This window comes from Myodes glareolus, chromosome 22, assembly GCF_982192425.1.
Source record: "Myodes glareolus chromosome 22, mMyoGla1.1, whole genome shotgun sequence".
In the NCBI taxonomy this organism is placed as follows: domain Eukaryota; kingdom Metazoa; phylum Chordata; class Mammalia; order Rodentia; family Cricetidae; genus Myodes; species Myodes glareolus.
The window spans coordinates 35,720,624-35,740,390 of record NC_142047.1 but is presented as its reverse complement, the minus strand read 5'-3'; the positions used below and the strand labels follow the sequence as shown (position 1 = coordinate 35,740,390).

The 19,767-nt window shown below is 46.1% G+C and overlaps 1 protein-coding gene across 2 annotated transcripts in view; it reads right to left on the bottom strand.

Moving 5' to 3' along the window:
- Positions 1-19,696, bottom strand: part of Ranbp10 (RAN binding protein 10) — a 59,951-nt gene extending 40,255 nt beyond the window's left edge. Inside the window, exons 1-2 of one of the 2 annotated variants that reach the window (XM_087900244.1) lie at positions 19,363-19,696; positions 18,499-18,610 (exon numbers count right to left, since the gene is read on the bottom strand). In XM_087900244.1, the coding sequence (XP_087756370.1) occupies positions 18,499-18,610; positions 19,363-19,681 (431 nt within the window). In that variant the 5' untranslated portion in view covers positions 19,682-19,696. Of the gene's footprint in view, positions 1-13,932; positions 14,016-14,312; positions 14,429-18,498; positions 18,611-19,362 lie in introns of those variants that run through there. The other variant, XM_087900245.1, reaches the window with a different exon arrangement.
- Between the last annotated feature and the right edge of the window lie 71 nt (positions 19,697-19,767).

Below are 19,767 nucleotides of genomic sequence, written 5' to 3'. Positions count from 1 at the left end.
CCAAAACTGAAGAAGCTGCATAGTTGTCTTAATTTGCCTATTTCCAAGTGCCTCAACAGCCACTCGATTGCTTGTGTTATGACTTTACCAAGATCCAGAGTCTTCCTCCTCTAGTACAAATATACTATGCACCTACTTCCTAGCACTCCCAGGGCCCGATTCCGTAGTCAGCCTTGGCCCAGACCCTGCCCGGCACTCAAATGTAGTTAATGCCCTCTTTCCTTTCTCTTATTGTCTGTACCATTCACTGGATTTTATAGGAACAACTTCTAATACCCAAACAGAATAGTAAACAGGAATGCAAGGCTCTGACCCACCAATCTCCCTTTGAAACCAGCAACCCCATCATGTAGTGCAGGTATCAAAGACATAGACTAACACATAGAGCTAATTAATTTAGTTCACAGAGCTTAAAGGAGATGCAAAGAGGACCAACATTTTATAGAGGGCATCCATAGCACAAAGAAAACTTGTCTTCCTTATTATAAGCACTATTTGGGACACAGAATTAACTCCTTTGAGGCCAAAGACATGGCCCAATACACAGCCCAAGGCTGAACAGAACTCCTCAGCTCTTCCAAGAAACACATACTGACTGCAAGAAAGGGCCAGCTTCTAGGGCCATCGGGAGCCATTGTGTGAGCCTGCTGGCATGATCCCCATTAGATTACAACTTTCACATTTCCCCAGAAAAACAACGGCCTAAATAATCAGCTTCCTGGCTTTATGTGGTAGAGGGTGCCAAAAGCTGGTCTCCATTCCCTTGACGTCTTTGCTGACTAAGCAGTAAACAACTCAACTAGCCTGTAGTCATCCACCCAAAATGCACAACACAGTCAGGAGGTTCCCTAACTTGGAAGGCAGCCACTCATCCTGTCCTATTGTGAGGGGCCTGAGCCTGTGTCCCACACTACATGTAGTCCCACTCCTGGCATAAGAGTTTCCTGAAACTAAGGGAAGAGCTTGTGTTTAGAGCATATTTGTTTCCTGAATGACCCTTGACAGCTTAAAGCTAGTGCAAACAGGGTAAATTAAGGATCCTGCAGGAAGAGTTATGTTTGGTCACCAGGCAAAGTTCTGGTTCTACAATGTTCCATGGGGAAAGACCACTAAGACATCTATGCTCAAACACAAGTTGCTTTAGGGGGCTGGGGTGTAGCTCAGTGATACAGCACTTACCTAACATGCACAAAGCCTTGGGTCTGATCTCCAGCACTATAAAAAACAAACATGAAGCTAGGCAGTGGTGGCGCACGCCTTTAATCCCTGCACTCTCACTCAGGAGGCAGAGGCTGCGGATCTCTGTGAGTTCGAGGTCAGCCCAGTCTACCAAGTGAGTTCCAAGATAGGCTCCAAAAAAGCTACAAAAAAAACCCTGTCTCAAAAACAAACAAACAAAAAACAAACAGGAACAAGCTATTACTTCCTACAAAAGAAGCTTCTTTCTCCAGCAAGTAGCCATCATCACATTCCTATGGGCTCTTCTTAGATAACTGCCTGAGCCTCTGCACAAACTCCTGCTCAACTTCAAGATCTGATTGGATGAGTTAAGTGTAGAGTAGCCCGGGGAAGCTGACACCCATTCACATTGGGCACCATGCCACCTCTGGGTGTCAATGACATGGGGAACAGCCCCACAGGAACCCAACTAGCAGACTCAAATGAGGTCAAAGCTGAGTCAGGGTCCAAAGGAAAGAGGCCCCAACTCTTCAAATACCAGATAACACTAAGTCTTTTTCAAAAGGAGGGTACCCTGAAGCTACAAGAAGACACTGGTTGCTGGGCTACGTGTGGCAGAGCACTTGCCTAGCATGTCTAGGCACCTGTACACAAGCCCCAAGCACTGGGGTGAAAAGAGAGCGAGAGAAAGAAGTTTCCCAGATGGGTGTGGCGACACACGACTGTAATTCCCCAGCACTTGGAAGGAAGAGGCTGGCAGAATGTCAAAAGTCCAATGCCAGCCTGGACTACATAGTCAGTAACCCACGGACGCATAAAGAGACCTTGTCTCAACTTTTTGTTGAAAATAGCTGCAGGCTCCCACCTTCTAGTGAGTTTTCAGGAACATGAGGACTCTCATCCAACCAGCCTGAGATAATAAAGGGTAAGAGCCATAAGGGCCCTTCGAATATACTAAGTGCTGAGCTACACTTTTTGGTTTTACAATACTAGCACTCAGTCAAGGTCCTTTTGAGTAAACTGAAAGTGCCAAGCAAGGACTGTATTGTTGAACTAAATCCCAATCCACAACTATACACTTTAAGGGGTGAATCGTATAGGATAAAGAAATTACATATCAGCCAAGTGAGCGGCACACACCTATAATCTAAGAATCAGGAGGCTGAGGCAGCTATGAGTCCAGCCTGAGCTATAGCAATTACCCTTTCTTAAACAAAATAAAATTTTAAATATTTAAACATTACATCTGGGCCAAGCGTGATGACAATTGCCTTTAATTCCAGCACTCAAGAAGCAGAGGCAGGAGAAGCTCTGTGAGTTCAAGGGTCAGTCTGGTCTACATAGCAAGTTCCAGAACTACATAGAACCTTGTCTCAAAACAAAACATTACATTCCAATAATACTCAATAGAGAATAGAAAGAATCCTAACACAACAACATAAAACAGTAACAAGACTCACAGCTTATCCTCTAACACTGGGAATACAATGCTCTCTCACTATTACCTCAGCAGAACACTGAGAGTTCTAGGTAAAGCAGTTAAGACAAAAATTAAATATAGGAGGTTTGGAGTGCACACCTTTAATCCAGAACTCTGGAGGCAGAAGCAGGCAATCTCTGAGAGTTCAATGGCAGCCTGAACTACATAGCAAGTTCTAGGCCAGTCAGGGTTACATACTGAGACCCTGACTCAAAATAAAATAAAATAAAATAAAATAAAATAAAGGCGAGGCGGGGCTGGAGAGATGGCTCAGTGGTTGGGAGCACTGACTGCTCTTCCAGAGGACCTGGGTTCAGTTCCCAGCACCCACATGGCAGCTCACAACTCTCTGAAGATCCAGTTGCAGGGGATCTGACACCTTCACACCAATGCACATAAAGTCAAATAAAGCATAAGAAATGTTTAAAAATAAATAAATAAATAAAGGCGAGGCATAGTGGCACATGTTTTTAATCCCAGCACTCGGGAGGCAGAGGCTGGTGGATCTCTATGAGTTTCAGGCCAGCTTGGTCTACAAGAGCTACAGGACAGCTAAAGCTGCTACACAGGAAAATCCTGTCTCAAAACAACAGCAACAACAACAACAAAAAAGTATAAGACTAGCAAAAGATAGACATGAAGACCAACAAAAAAGACTCAAAACAGGGAGCCTAGAACTAAACTCTCACAGTTAACTGATTATGACAAGGGCGCCTTGACCACTCAATGCAGAGATGTTTCTGGGGTTTTTGTTTTGTTTTTTAGATTTTTCAAGACAGGGTTTCTCTGTGTAATAGCCGTCTGTCCTCCCTTTGTAGACCAGGTTGGCCTCCCACCATTGTCAGGTTAAGGTTAAACCAGAGATCCAGAATGTGCTGACGTGAAGGGCGGGATTCCCTGAGGAAGTGAAAGCCGAGCTAAGGCCTGGTAAAGGAGGTGAGAGAAGCAAGAGAGAGCATGTGCCATGCAGAAGCAACGGAAAATGCAAAGGCAAATAAAGGCAAAGAAGCAGACACAGGGCAGAGGAACTGAAAGAAGTTCGATGCGGCTGAGTTCTAGGCTGGGCAGACTTATAAAGAACCAAAGCTGGACAGGAAACGGGGATTGTGTACACAGCCTACATGCTAACTTAAGGAGTTTACACTTCACAGGAGGTCAGTGGGAAGCCACAGAAGGGGTGTAGCAAGGCTACACTGATCAGATAGCTGACAAAGACTGAAGAAGCAAACCCAGACACTACCAAAGTCATCCTAGTACAGCAATAGGGATGGAACGACATGGAAAAAACCAACCACTCTTTAGAACCAGCGAACTTCTAGGTTTGAAGCTTGAAGAGCTTAGGACATTGAACAGCACAAACAGGCACCAAAGCAAGGTCAACTGGGACTCGTTTGGAAAGTTTGAAGCCAACGTGCTCAGCAAGAGGCATGGCCGCCATCCCCCAACTCTGTTCTAGACTGACAATGACACCAAGCACAGCACCTGAATGAGAAACCTACTAGCAAACGACAAATATACTGGACATACTCCGATTCCAATCTCATCTCTGCTCCCAAGCTCACCATAGGTCCACGGGCATGTTTCTCGGTCCTCAGGGCCTGCTTAATCAGCTGTTACCATGAAACCAGAGAGGCCTCAGTGCAGCCAGTCACCAGAACCAACCTGGGCTGGTGCTCAGGGAAAGCAGATGGATGACTGTATACATGACCCACTCTGTCTAGTAGGTCACTATAGGTTCTTCCAGCAGGGGAATCAGATAAATCAGACTATTCTCAAAGGCCTGAACTTGGGACATCTAAAAACAACTGCCTGTTTATTTGGGATTACCAAGGAGAAAGGTCTGAACGTTTGCTTCCTTGTTGATAATAGGCCAAGTCATGCTAAAAACACTACCAGATACAGCAGCCTGGGAAGAAGGGAGTCAGTAAAACCCCCACTCCCCTAAATAAGTGGCAGAACGGATCCAAAAGTTTGGCTTGCTCATTGGGCTCTCTTTTCAGGCATCAGAAGATATGAGAGAGAATAATTTACCCCACAAGTAACTGCAAAATAAACTCATTTTGTTTTTTTTTCTTTCTATGACAGTAAAACAGAGGAAATAACACTTAACAAAGACGTGAGACAGCCAGGAAGTACAGAGGGACAACAAGACAAGTCCCTGATGGTAGCTGGGTCATGAGCTGGTTTCTAACTCCTCAGTCTCTGCTGCTCACTGCAGCTACAAGAGTCTCTCTGCCCCCGCTGTGGCTCTGCACTGCAGGACCAAGCCAGGCAGAGACTCACCACTGACTTAGAGAAGGGACAGCACAGCTGTAGGTGGGCAGGAAAGGCCCCCAACTAACCACACCCAAAGTGAGGCTGGCCTTGAACTTCTGACTCTTCTGCTCCTACCTCCCAAGTGCTGGGATCATAAACATGGACTGCCACATCCAGTTTACATGGTGCTAGGGATCAAACCTAGGGCTTTGACACGCTAGGCTAACAGTCCACCTAGTTACATCCCTAAGCCCTGGAATCACTTTTATAATTGTGAAAACATCACATTGAGGAGCCAGCTATAACCATCTCTGGTTCATCCCAGCACAGCCCTTCAGTGGCAAGAGACAGACCAGGGAACGTGGGATTAGCTCCTCGGTACATACATCTAGGGGGCTGAGAGTGCACTGGAAGAAACAGCAGAAATGGCATCTTGGCTCCCACCCCAAGAACAACCCAGAGCTCACTCTCAGAAGACACCGCTGCAGTGAGTCAGGCTCAGCAGAGCTCCAACGGACTGGAGATTTTTTCCTAACTCAGTCATGCCTGGTGATACCAGAGGACAGGACCTTAGAAAGAGAGCACTGGACTCTCGACCCTCCAGTTTTGAACAAGGCTAGAGGGGGACACGACACCTTCTCTGTTGTTTCCTAATGGAGCTGGGAAGACCCTTCTACACAGGGAACCCTTTGGAAACAAATCTAGTATGCCCTTCCTACTTCTGGAAGGGAAGCATGTGAAGAATTTATTTTGGTTTTTTGAACAGGGTTTCTATGAGTAGCTTTGGTTGTCCTGGAACTCTTTCTATAGACCAGATTGGCCTTGAACTGGCCTGCCTCTGCTCCCCAAGGGATTAAAGGCCTGTTCCACCACCTAGGCTGGCCTCGAACTCGTGATCCTCCTACCTCTGACTTCTTTAGCAAATCCTACTGGCATGTTCCACCAAACCAATTTATTTTGTTTTTTGAAAAAAAATCACTATATTTCTTTACTAATTTTGGGTGTGCACTTGTGCCATGATGCCCATGTGGAGGTCAGAGAACAATTTACACGAGCTAGTGCTCTCCTTCCATCACGTGAGTCCCAGGGATCAAACTTAGGTCAGAAAGCTTGGTGGCAAACACCTTTACCTGCTCAACTATCCTGCCAGACCCTGAGCAATTTTAAAGTGACAGGAAGTCAGGTGTGATGTGCGCTTCTAATCCCAGCACTGGGGAAGCTGCTGCAAGAGGGGCGGGAATTGATGCTCAGCCTTCTGCGTTATCCTTCAAACTCACAGCCAGTCTGGGCTAGATGAAAATAAAAGCAAAGTGACAGAACACTTCTCAGCGGCCTTAGACATACCACCCCCAACTCTGAAAGGCTGGTCTCTTAGACTCTACCCTAATTTGGGATCAGAGATCTTGGGTTTCAACCCACATCTCAGGTTCCCTATCAGAAAAGGAGAAGTTAGACTAAAGGGCTTCTCAGCTCCTTCCCAGCTCTGACCTTAGCATAACTCTTAGCAGAATAATGTCAATAATGGCTGTGCACTATTACAAATGTATCATACCCAGACGCAAACCCAAGATGAGCTATATCTTAGAAGAGCAATTAAAAAGTCAACTAAGGATGCAGGCAAGATGGCTCAGTGGGTGCAAGCAATTCACACACAAACCTAACGACCTGAATTTAATCTCTGGATTCTACGGTAGAAGGAGAGAACTGAATTCTGAAAATTTCTTCTGACCTTCATACCTATACCACTGCACACGCATGCCCGCAAACACACACATACACACGTGCACTCACTGCAAAAATAACACAATACTAGCAGGATATAATGACCCATGCCAGTAATTCTAGCCCTCAAGAGGCAAATGTAGAAGGATCAGGAATTCAAGGCTAGCCTGTGCTACAATAGTGTGTCTACATGTAGTGTACCAACCAGGCAAGTGCTAAGGCATCAGACAGTCTCAGATTTAAAATAAAAAATAGACCCAAGAAGTAGTGATGCACACCTTTAGTCCCAGAGCTCGGCAGGCAGAGGCAGGGAGATCTCTATGAATTTGAAGCCAACCTGGTCTACAGACTGAGTTCCAGGATAGTCAGGACTACATAGAGAAATCCGGTCTTAGAAAAAAAAAAAAAAGAATCCCTTATAATTGAAATAAAAAGCAATCCAATTATGAAATAGGCAAAGAACTATATAGATGTTTCTTTTTGTGTAATTTTTATTTTATATATTATTATCACAGGCACGAATGCAGATGCATTTGGGTCAGGGCACATGCATTCATACTGAAAACAGAGGACCATTCTAAAGGGTTGGTTCTCTCCTTCTATCATGGGTTTTGGAGATCAAACTTGGGTTTCCAGACTTATACAGCAACCGCTTTTACCTCCTGAGCCATCTCACCAGTCCTATAGACATTTGTTGAGGATTTATGAAACAGCTGGTGCTGAGGATGTAACTAAGTTGACAGCCCGTCTGCCTAGTATACATGAAGCATTGGGTTTGAGCTCCAGGACAGCATAAACTGGGGAGGGCAGCACAGTCTAAAATCCCAGCACCCAGAGGCAAGATCATCATCCTTGAATACACAGTAAACTTGAGAGTAACCAGGATAAAAAACTGAAGAAAGGAAGGAAGGGAGAAGAAGGGAGAGGGAGCCATACAGCCATATACAACAGCGCATGAAAAGATGCACAATGTCACTTGGTATGCAACCAAACAGGTGTATCCACCAACAGACAAACAAAATGTATCTTTCTGTGTGCCTAGCTATCTAACTAGCTAGCTACACAGTGGGAAATTTCTCAGTCATAAAAAAGAATGAAGTTCAGGTGCATGCCACAACATACACTTTGAAATCATTTTTACACAAAACAAGTCTGACACCATAGGACTAATTTTGTAGGATTCCATTTGTATAAAATTATCTACAATTGGTAAATTCATAAACACAAAATGTAATCAGGGACTGGGAAGAAGAGGGTAGTTTGTTTGAGTGTCTCACTTGGTAATCCTGACTGGCCTTGAACTCAAATTTATCCACTTGCTTCTACCTCCTGAGTGCTGGGATTAAAGATATGTGCCACTATACTCAGACTGGAAATAATTATTATTCAATGGGATAATAGAAGTCTTAGAAATAGACAGTAGCAATGGTTATTCAACATTGTGACCCTAAATAATACCACCGAATTACACATTAAAGACAACAAACAAGACAGGCATAGAGGCACACCCCTCTAATTCAGGCATATCTCTCAGAGCTCGAGGTCAGCCTAGTCCCTAGAGTGAGTTTGAGGACAACCAGAGCTACATAAAAAAGAATAAAATTAGCCAGGCTTGGTGGTGCACTTTAGTCCCAGCACCTGGGATGAACAGGCAGCCGGATCTCTGAGTTTGAGGCCCTCCCAGTCTACAGAGCAAGTTCTAGGACAGCCAGGAGGAAAGCAAAGGAAAAGGAAAAGGAAAGGGAAAAAGAAAGAAGAAAAGAAGTAAGCAAGCTAAAAAAAAATAAAGCAGAAAAACAGCCGTTTATGTTGAAGATTGTCAGCGGTCACACCCTTTCAGCTAGGCCAGCCGGCAGGAGTCACACCTGGCCTTTCCAGATAAGACAGGTGAGGTCTGGCGCAGAGCGCAATGGGAAGCTTGGAGCGGCCTAGACTCGGGTGTGTGTCGGGGCCAGAAGAAGAAGCCCCTCTGCTCGTACAGAACAAATGAAAATAGTGAAAACACAGGCCCAGCTCTTCTCACTGTCTCTCAATTTCTTCTCGGAGAAAAGGTAGAGTTTTTTGTTTGTTTGTTTTTGGTTTTGAGACAGGGTGTCTCTGTGTAGCCCTGGCTGTTCTAAATCTTGGTCTGTAGACCAAGCTGACCTCAAACTCCAAAGCTAGAATTAAAGGCATGCGTCAAAACCGCCTAGTAGAAGGTGGATCTTATGGGCACTTTAAATAATGGTGGTGCACGGTTTTAATACCAGCACTCGGGAAGCAGAGGCAGGCAGATCTCTGTGAATTAAAGGCTAATTCCAGGACAGCTAGGGCTGTTACACAGAGAAACCCTGTTTCCAAAAAACCAAAAACAAAGAATAATAATAATGACTCTGGCCGGGCAGTGGTGGCACACACCTTTAATCCCAGCACTCGGGAGGCAGAGGCAGGAGGATCTCTGTGAGTTCGAGGCCAGCCTGGTCTACAAGAGTTCCAGGAAAGGCTACAAAGCTACAGAGAAACCCTGTCTCGAAAAAAGAAAAAAAAGACTGTGTGTAAGGTAAAGGAACCAATATATTTTACTTTTAAGTCTAAGGCTTTAGACTTAAAAGTTCTATTAATAGGATAGCTCTGGTAGGAAGTGATGCAAAGGAAAAAACAAAAGGCCTGAGCCTGGGTACAGAGACAGCTCTGGGTAGCCGTGGGAAACTATGAGTCTATCTTCTCTAATTCAAAAAGGGGGGGGGGGCCTGGCTTCAGGCATCATGCCTTTACACCCAGTACTGGGGAGAGAGAGGCAGGTAGATCTCTGAATTCAAGGCCAGCCTGTTCTACAGAGTGAGTTCCAGGACAGCCGGGTCTACACAGAGAAACTGTCTTGAAAAATAAAAACAAAGGTGCAGCTCTCCAAAGAGCTCTGGGGAGATCACCTGACAGTTTCATCTTGATGTCTAACACTTCAGCCACAGCTCATCAGACTGGCAATCTTCTTCCTATCAGAGATTGCTCCAGACAAAAGAAATCAACGGCTTCAATAACAGAAGACTCTAGGGCAGTGGCTACAAAACACGAACTAGGTCTGAAATAAGAGCTAATGTTTGGCACTGGGGATTTCATTTCATAGTCTGATGAGCCCACTCAAAACCACAGACCATCATGGCACCAACTATGTGCATTTTGTTCCTCCAGCAACCATAGCCCACTGCCAGGAAGACATGTAGCTCACTTAGAGGAGGGGCATGATAGGTCCCGGGGTTATGGAAGGGGGGGGGGGGGGGAGTGTCAATCCAAAATGCAAAAAGGCCTCAGTCAAGATGTCCCATAGAGACATAGAGTATAGATGTCTCCAGGTTGCTCAGACATGGGCTCCTCTTCTTGTTCTGCTTTGTTTTGGGGTTTTTTTTGGCTTTTTAAAATATTTATTTATTTATTTTGTTATACAATATTCTGCCTACATGTATGCCTGAAGGCCAGAAGAGGGCACCAGACCTCATTACAGATGGTTGTGAGCCACCATGTGGTTGCTGGGAATTGAACTCAGGACCTTTGGAAGAGCAGGCAATGCTCTTAACCACTGAGCCATCTCTCCAGCCCCCTTTGTTTTGTTTTTTTAAAGATTTATTTATTATGTATATGGTGCTCTATCTGCATGTATGCCTGCATGACAGAAGAGGGCATCAGATCCCATTATAGATGGCTGTGAGCCACCTGTGGGCACTGGGAATTTAACTCAGGACCTATGGAAGAGCAGTCAGTGCTCGTAACCTCTGACCCATTTCTCCAGCCCCTGGGCTCCTGCTCTAAATGGTCAACGGTCTTAAAAACAAGTCTTGCACACGCCTTTATCCCAGCACTCAGGGAGCAGGTGGATCTCTGAGCTCAAGTCAAGCCTGGTCTACAGAGCAAGTTCCAGGACAGCCAGGGCTGTTAGAAAAAATAAATAAACAAAGTAACTATAACCACCACTGATAAGCAGCCAGCACTACAGTCCTAATGACACCAGAACACTGTATAAAAATGGTACATGCCAACTACGGACTGACTCTCGACTTGTGAGATATGACTTTGTTAGTAGAATGCAACCAAGCTGCCCCCTCTGCTGCTTCTCGGTACAACTCTACCTTGGCACTGTCCTGGAGGAGAGAAAACCTGAGCCCTCGGACCATCTAGATACCCTTTCTCTGCTGTCCGCTTCTCACCTCTGCCCCGAGGCTGGTGAATTTCATCTAGCGTTCAAAATGTGACCAAAAAAGTTCAAACTCCCTAGTATACTGTAATTAAGAAAAATCCTGGGGTTCTGTCTGGACCAGAATGGCTGCTTTTATCCATGTATGTATGCCCAGGAGCTGAGGGTCTAGCTGTATTTGAGCCCTGACATTTGTCATTCCTGACTGTCCTGGTCAGGGTTACTGTTGCTGTGATGAAACACCAGGACCAAAACAACTTGGGGAGGAAAGAGTTTATTTGGCTTACACTTCCACATCACTATTCATCATTGAAGAAAGTCAGAACAGGAACCCAAACCCAAACAAAGGAGGAACCTGGAGGCAAGAGCTGACACAGAGGCATGGACACAGTGCTGCTTATGGCTGGTTCCCCATGGCTTCCTCGTCTGCTTTTTTTCTTTTTTTTTTTTTCGGTTTTTCAAGACAGGGTTTCACATAGTTTTGGAGCCTGTCCTGGAATTCGCTCTTTAGACCAGAATGGCCTTGAACTCACAGAGATCCACCTGCCTCTGCCTTTACAGTGCTGGGATTAAAGGCCACTGTCCTAGCTTCAGTCTACTTTCTTACAGAACTCAGGACTACCTGCCCAGGGATGGCCCAACCCACAGCAGGTTGGACTCTTCACCAAAAATCACTATTTAAGGAGATGTTCAGTGGTTAGGAGTATTGGTTGCTCTTCCAGAGGACCCAGGTTCAATTCCCAGTACCCACATGGCAGCTCACAACTGTAACTCCAATTCCAGGGGATCCGACACCCTCATACAGACATACACGCAGGCAGAACACCAATGCACATGAAAAAAATTTAAAAATTAAAAAAATAGATAAAGAAAAGAAAATGCCCTACAGGCTTGCCTACAGCCTGACCTTATGGAAGTATTTTCTCAATTGAAATTTCCTCCTCTCAGATGACTCTAGCTTGTGTCTAGTTGATATGAAACTAGCCAGCACACTGCCCTAAAGTTTCCTGAAATCTCAAGACACCTTCTAAGACAAGGAAAGAGGCAAGAGAGTGAGCAGTGGGAAGAACTTTCTTGGCCCATCCCAAATTCCTACACAGTCCAGGGCATCTTATTCTAGCGTCTTGGGGACAGAAAGGCTCTCTCACTGCTCTATCACCAAGTCCTCCAGTCCAGAAATCAGCCATGACTCCACATTTTGGTCACAACCAAAACACTGGCAGTCCTGGAGCTATGAAGACACTCTGTTTGGATTCAGAAGGTCAGAGATCAGCTCTCTCTACTCTCAGACGCATCTTCTTTCCACCTTGCCCCCTGACCACACACAGACCTCCTCAGGACCCCTCTTTTCCAGTGTTCTGCTAAACTCATGCTCTCTGCTCAGCCTGACAAACCGTGGCTTCCCCTCTACCTGGGATTTTCCCCTTTGTACCAACCCATCTACAGTAATAAACCAAGCATTCCAGAGACCGAAGAAGCAACGGGGATGTGAGGAGGAGAGTATAGGAATTTCTCCTAGGAATTTCCCTAGAGGCTGACCCTTGACCAAGTAAAATTTAACTTATAAAGAACCCATGGGGCCAGAGTATGATGCTGTAGATGGATCTCTATGAGTTTGAGGTTAGCCTGGTCTACATAGCTCGGTCTAGGTTAGCCAAGGCCACATAGTAAGACCTTGTCTCCAAAAACACAAAAGAGAAAAGAAACAAACAAAAAACCAACCACTACCACCACCACCTATAGGGCAGTGATATGGCTCAGTGTATAAAGGAGCTTGCTGAAAAGTCTGATGACCTGAATTCCATCCCCAGGACTCACATGATGGACGAGAACCTATTCTTTTAAATTGTCCTCTGACTTTGACACATGTGGTGTGTAATGTAGACACACACACACAAACATGAAAATAAAATAAATAGTAACCTAAAAAATTCAAGTGCTGCCAGGCAGTGGTGGCACACGCCTTTAATCCCAGCACTTGGGAGCAGAGACAGGCAGATCTCTGTGAGTTCAAGGCCAGCCTAGTCTACAGAGCTAGTTCCAGGACAGCCAGAGCTACACAAAGAAACCCTGTCTCGAAAAACAAAATAAAAACAAAAAGTGCCATACTCCCCATTCTGAGCTCATAGTTGGATGTAGATGGCAACTGGAAATGAGCAGGGAGCCCCCACCAGGAAAGTAATTTCCGCTTTTTCAACCCATGCCACAGCTACACCTCAAGATACCCAAACTAGTTTCTATCCACAATATAAGTAAGTCATATATCACCCCAGGAGGCTCCATAACCAGAAACAACACAGTGTTTGGAACTCGAGGAAAGATGAAGCCTAAAGTTCAGCAGTCACTTGTAGTCCCCAGCTTTGGGGTGCTCAGGGAAAACAGGACTCCACTGCTGCTGGCGCCTACTCCTCAGGACATACGGGCAGGCATTAGCCAGCCCACAGATAAACATGGAGCTTCAACAGCACTGAACCATGCACAGAGACCCGAATGAGAGGAGGGTATCCTGAATGAGAGGCCCAGCTGCAGGCTGTCTCTAGACTTGGTAGTTTTTACGACCAAAAAAGCGATAGGTAAGATCTTTACAATAGAGTGACTCCAGTCTCCATGGAAAATCATTTTGGGTGACCCTAACTCATGAGACAGAAATGTTTGGATGGCTGTGAAAGAGGAGGTGGCAAAATCAAACACCACATAAGTATAAGCAGAGAGTCACTCTCCCTCGGAAAGGACCACTCTATAAGAAAATCACGCTCCAGGTGAATGAAGAACCTAAACCACTGGCCCACACTGACAGAACTCTGAGCAGAGGCCTGGTAGACCAGACAGCGGTGTCTTCTGCCCTAGCCAGAGTCTGTACACACAACTGCCCTCAAAACAAAGTTCAAAACCTTTGGCCACAATACACAAGGGGTTTTCCATCTGGCCCCTACTTACTTAGTCCTTCAGTCCTGGCCCCAAATATTTTTTCTCCCCCAAACAAACATGGACTCTGTATAGTCCCAAGCTAGCCTTGAAGCCAAGCTGGATTCAAGTTTCAATCTTCCTGCCTCTGCCACGTGAGTGTAAGGCTCACAAGCGTAAGTCACCATCGCCAGGTCAGCCATCATCCCCAGGTCAGCCTACACACCTTTCTGCTCCTCACTTTGTTCACCTTGAGCATTCCAGATGCGCTTCCCACGGTCCGTCGCCATCTCTTCTATGAAGCATCCCCTAAACGCAGGGTGTAGAAGGAAACATAACCTCGGGGCCAACCAGATAGGGCACATACCATGGGCTAACAATTTCTCTGCCCGTGAGGTCACACACAGGGGTGTATCCCTCCTGTCTCTAGAAAGGCCTTGTGTCTGTGTTCCTGGAGCCCATACCTAGGACAGACAACGAGTGTTCAACCTGGTGTGTGGCATGAATGGGTGAGTGCACCGCTACATGACCAAGCAAGCAAGAGTTGGTTGACCGTAACCTATCCGGGGCCCTTGCTGAAGAGAACCCCACCTCTCCCTACACTACCTAGTGCTCTAGGCTAAGTCTGCTCTTCTTGGGTAGAGTCACCCATCACATGTCAGGAGGCCTCCGCCACCAGGATGATGTTACAGTCTATTTTGAGGGTCACACTGAGGCATCTGTCAGCCAGGACAACCACACCCTCCATGTGTCATCACTAAACGCTGGGGACACCCACAGGTCCATAAAGTGCCTACTTAACTTTCTGGAAAGACCAACACAGATGCTCCTTATCTCCTAGGGGCAGCCCTGGCGGGGCCTGAGACATCGCCTCACCCTATCAGACCTGCTCCCAAGGTCCACAACTCTGATGACTTGACAAAATCAGCCAAAGCCAACCAATCTATGCCAGGCTCTTAGTTCCTTCTACAGAGTCCTCCTCCTGCGCCCTGGCATGGAGCTAATTACCCACAAGACGCATGGATCCATGGGTAGTGCCTGCTGGGACTCCCACTCATCCCTCGCTGCAGTGCCCAGCTCTGCCTCCTCTGATGAAGGGCTCCTCTCAGGTCCACTCTCCACTGAGTAGGCCACAGGCGCCCTGAGGACAAGGCTGATCTATTGCTGGCTTTGCTTCTGCTCTCTTATATTTGGCACACAGGGATGAAAAAGAAAGAAAGAAAAGAAAAACTCTATAAGCCCCTTGAAATAAGCCTTTTTGTGGCACTTAGGAGACACTTGTTTGTACAAAGCAAAACTGACTCAAAAGAATTCCTACCCAGTAGGGCAGTGTTATGGAACCTGAGTTCCATTCCCAGCACCACGTCAGGCAGGTTACAGCTACCTGTAATTCCAGGTCCAGGGGACCTGTCATCATATTCTGCTCACATGCACATAACCCAACCACACACACACACACACACACATGCATGTAAATAAAAATAAAAACATAAAATCACTTAAATCGACCATGACAACAAAAAATGGACTCATACATACTTTAGGAACACACAACTCTACAGAAAAACAAGATTACAGAGTCAATGGGAGAAGAAGTCAGTCAAGGCCAGCACACAACATGCCCTGCTTCTCTAGCCTCGGTGTCTACGTGTGTCAGTCCTGTCCCTTGACATTGTGACCCTGCAGATCCAGCAGGCTGTTCCTGCACACCAGCCCAGAGAAAGAATGCAATAGCAGTAGTGCTGCGAAAAGTCAGCAACAGCCCAGGCACGTGTCTGGGATCAGGCAAGGACATCTGACAGGTTAGGCTATTCTATTGCACATCACAGGCCCAGCAGCCAAGGCAGGCCACTAAACAGCTCAAGGACTCACCCACAAAACAAGTTCATCACCATTTACTCTAGCCATTTTCTAGAGATGCTATGAGGCTCAAAGGAGACAACAGAGAAGTCTACAAAGCCAATAGCTACAGTTAATGCTGAGGACATCAATGAGACCTGGGTCAGAAATGTATCTCCAACGCCGATGGGGAGGAGTCAGTGTCTGCCTGTCCTACAACTTCTGTTGGCTTCCTCAAAAAACAAATCTGAACTATACTGCGTGGCTCATACCAACAACTGACATCTCAGCCACAAAAAGCCCTTCAAGGATTCCAGAAAGCAGCTGTGGGGAGCCAGTCATATACTCTCTCACCAGCTTACTACTTTAGCTGTCTGTCAACTGAAGCAAGCCACTACAGACACACATGACCTTTATACGACTGAGGCTTCCAGACCAACTCAACAACTGTATTCGCCATATGCAAAAATACTAAGACTAGAGCACAAGATCGTCACTCCGTTGGCAGAGGGCTTCCTAGTGTGTTTGAAGCCCTGGGTTCAATTCCCAGCACTAGATAAACCAAATGAGGTAGCATAGATCTGTTATCCTAGCATTGGGAAAGTGAAGGTTGGAGGACCATGAGTTCAAGATCATGCTTTGGCCACTTAAGAAGTTATAAGCCAGCCTGGAATACACGAAACTTTGTTATTTAAAGAGGGAAAAGGAGGGCTGGAGAGATGGCTCAGAGGTTAAGAGCATTGCCTGCTCTTCCAAAGGTCCTGAGTTCAATTCCCAGCAACCACGTGATGGCTCACAACCATCTGTAATGAGGTCTGGTGCCCTCTTCTGGCCTGCAGGCATATACGCAGACTGAATATTGTATACATAATAAATAAATATTTTTAAAAAATAAAAAATAAAGAGGGAAAAGGAAAAAAAAGTGCTGGGGTAAGAATCAGAGAAATATACTCCTCATTTCGCTGAAACAAGGTCTCATTATGCAGCCCTGGTTTAAAACCAGTCTGGCTTTAAACTCAGAGACCCACCTGCCTCAGCCTTCAGAGTCCCGTGACTCACACATGCACCACCACGCCCGGCTTTCACTGTTTTTAGACTTGTAGATAACACCACAGTATAAAGTCGCACACAGAGCTTTCTTCTCAAGAGCCATTGAAATTTAAAAAGTCAGTTAAAGGAATCCAGATTTCTAAGTTTAAACACTCCCCTTCTGAAAAGCTGTTCTTGTTTCTCACTAGCTCAGCCCTTATCTATGAGAAAGGGCTACAGAGAAGACACATTTTCCTCCCGACGAGTTTAAGAAATATGCCCCTGTCTCCTTGGCAATGTCAGAGTTCAACACCAGCATCTCAGTCAACACTGTAACTGTATTTGAGGTGTTTGTTTTAAGAGGTTATTCTCATTGATACTGGTTTCAACACATTAGATATATCCTACCAGATGGTGGAAAGAAATATTAAAAAGTTTTTAAGTCTTCCAAAATGTAAGTTTCCTATCTGCAAATGAAGCAGATGGAAATGAAAGCTAAAGATGCAACAGCTTCCCAGGATGAAAATTCTAAAGTCACTGAATGTTAAGGCAAAGCAGTTTAGATGCTTACTGAACTTCCCAGAATGACAATGAAGAGACAAGCCCCAGGATGTGCCCACACTCACAGAGTCCTCCTTGGCTAGGAAGCCACAAAGTCACTGAGAAAGCAGGGAGGTTCTGTTTCCAACAGTCCTTCCCCAGACTCAGCCTCATTTTTGCTTTTTGTTTTGAGACAGGGCCTGGCTGTCCTGGAACTCTCTCTATAAACCAGGCTGGCCTCAAACTCACAGAGCTATGCTTGCTTCTTCCTCCCGAGTGCTGGGATGAAGGGCCTGCATCATCACATTCAGTTCAGTCTCAGTTTCTAAACCTGGCATTTTGCACACAACACAAGGAACACAGTTAGGAGAAAAAATTATCCCAAATGCTCAAAAACACACACTCGGGTCCGTATGATTGTCATTGGCAGGGTTTGCAAATTTCCCATAACAAACCTAAGGTCTGATTTAAAAAGCCTGTCCCAAGATAGTTATAGTCACATTATCTCATAGCTTGAACATCTGTTTTATTACAATTACTAGGGAGAAAAGGAGACCGGGAGAATAAGGAAGAAGACAACGAGCCAGGTGATAGTGGCACACGCCTTTAATCCCAGCACTTGGGAAGCAGAGGCAGGCGGATCTCTGTAGGTTCGAGGCCAGCCTGTTCTACAGAGCAAGTTCCAGGATAGGCTTCAAAGCTACACAGAAAAACCCTGTCTCGAAAAACCACTAAGAAAAGATATCCCCTCTGATGCCTTGTGTCTACTTAAGTCAGACTAAAATAGGGAGTCTCCCTAATGCTAAGTTTAATAAGTCCTTCCTAAAGCTGGTTCAACTGGTGTTCAAGTCCCTGGACTGAAAAACAAGTTTATGAGCAGCAAGGTCACCTGACTCTGACCATGCATACACTGTTTATCCAGATGACAGTGGCCACTACAGCTTTGATGAATGCTACACAGACTCTATTATTCCTTTGAAGTTTACTGAGGCCTCTACATGACTAAATGCCATAAAAAAGAACCTCAACCTCAAAAGGAGAGAAGTCACAAACACCACATGCTAGCAGGGGAAACCCCATTTGGCCTCTGAATTGTTAATGTATACTTGTTACTTATATCCCTGATCTGTTACTATCTAATTACAATACTTTAAAAAAAAAAGAAATGTCCTCTGCTCAACCTACAATGTGCCTACTGCTATCAAGGCCCACTGTTTAGACCAACCAGACCACGTTCACACTTAGGGGAGAGTAGCCCAGATCCAAGTGGGTCAGCAGGCTAACCTCAGTCACTAATACCAGTCAGGAACTTCAAACTCATGACAAGACGGAGCACCAGTTCTGTGTTGGGGGGGGAGGGGGAGGAGAGTAAAGAGGGCTTTACCCATCTCTTCCTTTGCTGACAATCTTCACTTCAAAATAGTAAATACCGCAGGCGGCAGGGATGGGGTGGGTGGCACGCACCGAGGCTGCGTCTTTGTGGTTTTTGCCATGACCTGATGTAAAAAGGCAAAGAAGGAATGTCAACACCAGAAAAATGCAAAAATAAGCCTCCTTTATCTCTGTGCCATAGTAACTTCAACCCTCCTTTGCCAGAGAAGCTCTTGTGCTGGCCAAGAAATTGAGTAAACACAAAAGCCTCCCACCTTTAGATCAACTCCACCCCAGACCAACCAAGTGTCCTGACCATGATACTGTCCTCCATAACAAAACAAGGGTACACACAGGCAACTAGGGTACATGTGAGACTCTGAACACTGCTGTCTGTCTTTCTAGAATCCAAATGGCCCAGTCTGGAACCCGGGAAAGGAAGTGGCAGAAATGGAAGTCACCACTACCAACAACTTTAGCACACAACCCCCAGGCCAGTCTGGGAAGACTAGCAGGCAGGCAGCCCGTGCACCGCCTGTGAGAATGTTAACACCTCTTTTTGCTAACATTACCGAAACTAAGCCATGGTAAAGGGCCTAGCTGAGGTTGGAGCCAGCTCAGGACAAGAAGGGAGGCCCTAAAGTGGAAGGTCTTGCCCAACACTGGTTTAGGACATTTAACTGTAGTTCCCTTAAAGTCGGCTGTTTCAGGACAGAGGAAAGGAAGCAGGTAAACCATGGCCTGGCCAATCCCTCTACTCTGGACATTCCGCTGGGCAAAGGCCCAAGTCAGAGAACCCGGCAAAGAAAGGGACATGATGGTCACAGCCTCCTTGCAACAATCTGGACTGTCTCCCAGCGGCCAGACCCGCTGATACCTTTGTAGTGGACCCGGAGGTTTCCCTGGGAGAGGCCGATGTAGTTGTACTTGTCCTTGGGGCTCCAGGATCGCGGCAGTGGCGTTTCGTGCTGATTGACAGCAGGGTACAAGCGCTGCAGGCGCCGGCTCAATTCCTGCTCCCCGGGTGACGGTAGCCCGCCCCCTGCATCCCCACCGGAGGAGTCCCCAGTCTGCGGGTTCCCAGCCCCCGGGTCTGCCGTCGCCGCCGCCATCTTGGAAGGAGCTGCTATTGTGTCACTGGGGGCGGGGAGGAGTGCAACAAGATCTGCCTTACTCAGCCAATGGCCTGTGAGCATCCCAGGGCCGTAGGGAAACTGAGTCCGAATCCGTGAGCCCTTCTTTGGACACAACTATGCTTCGCCAGATTATAGACTACATATCC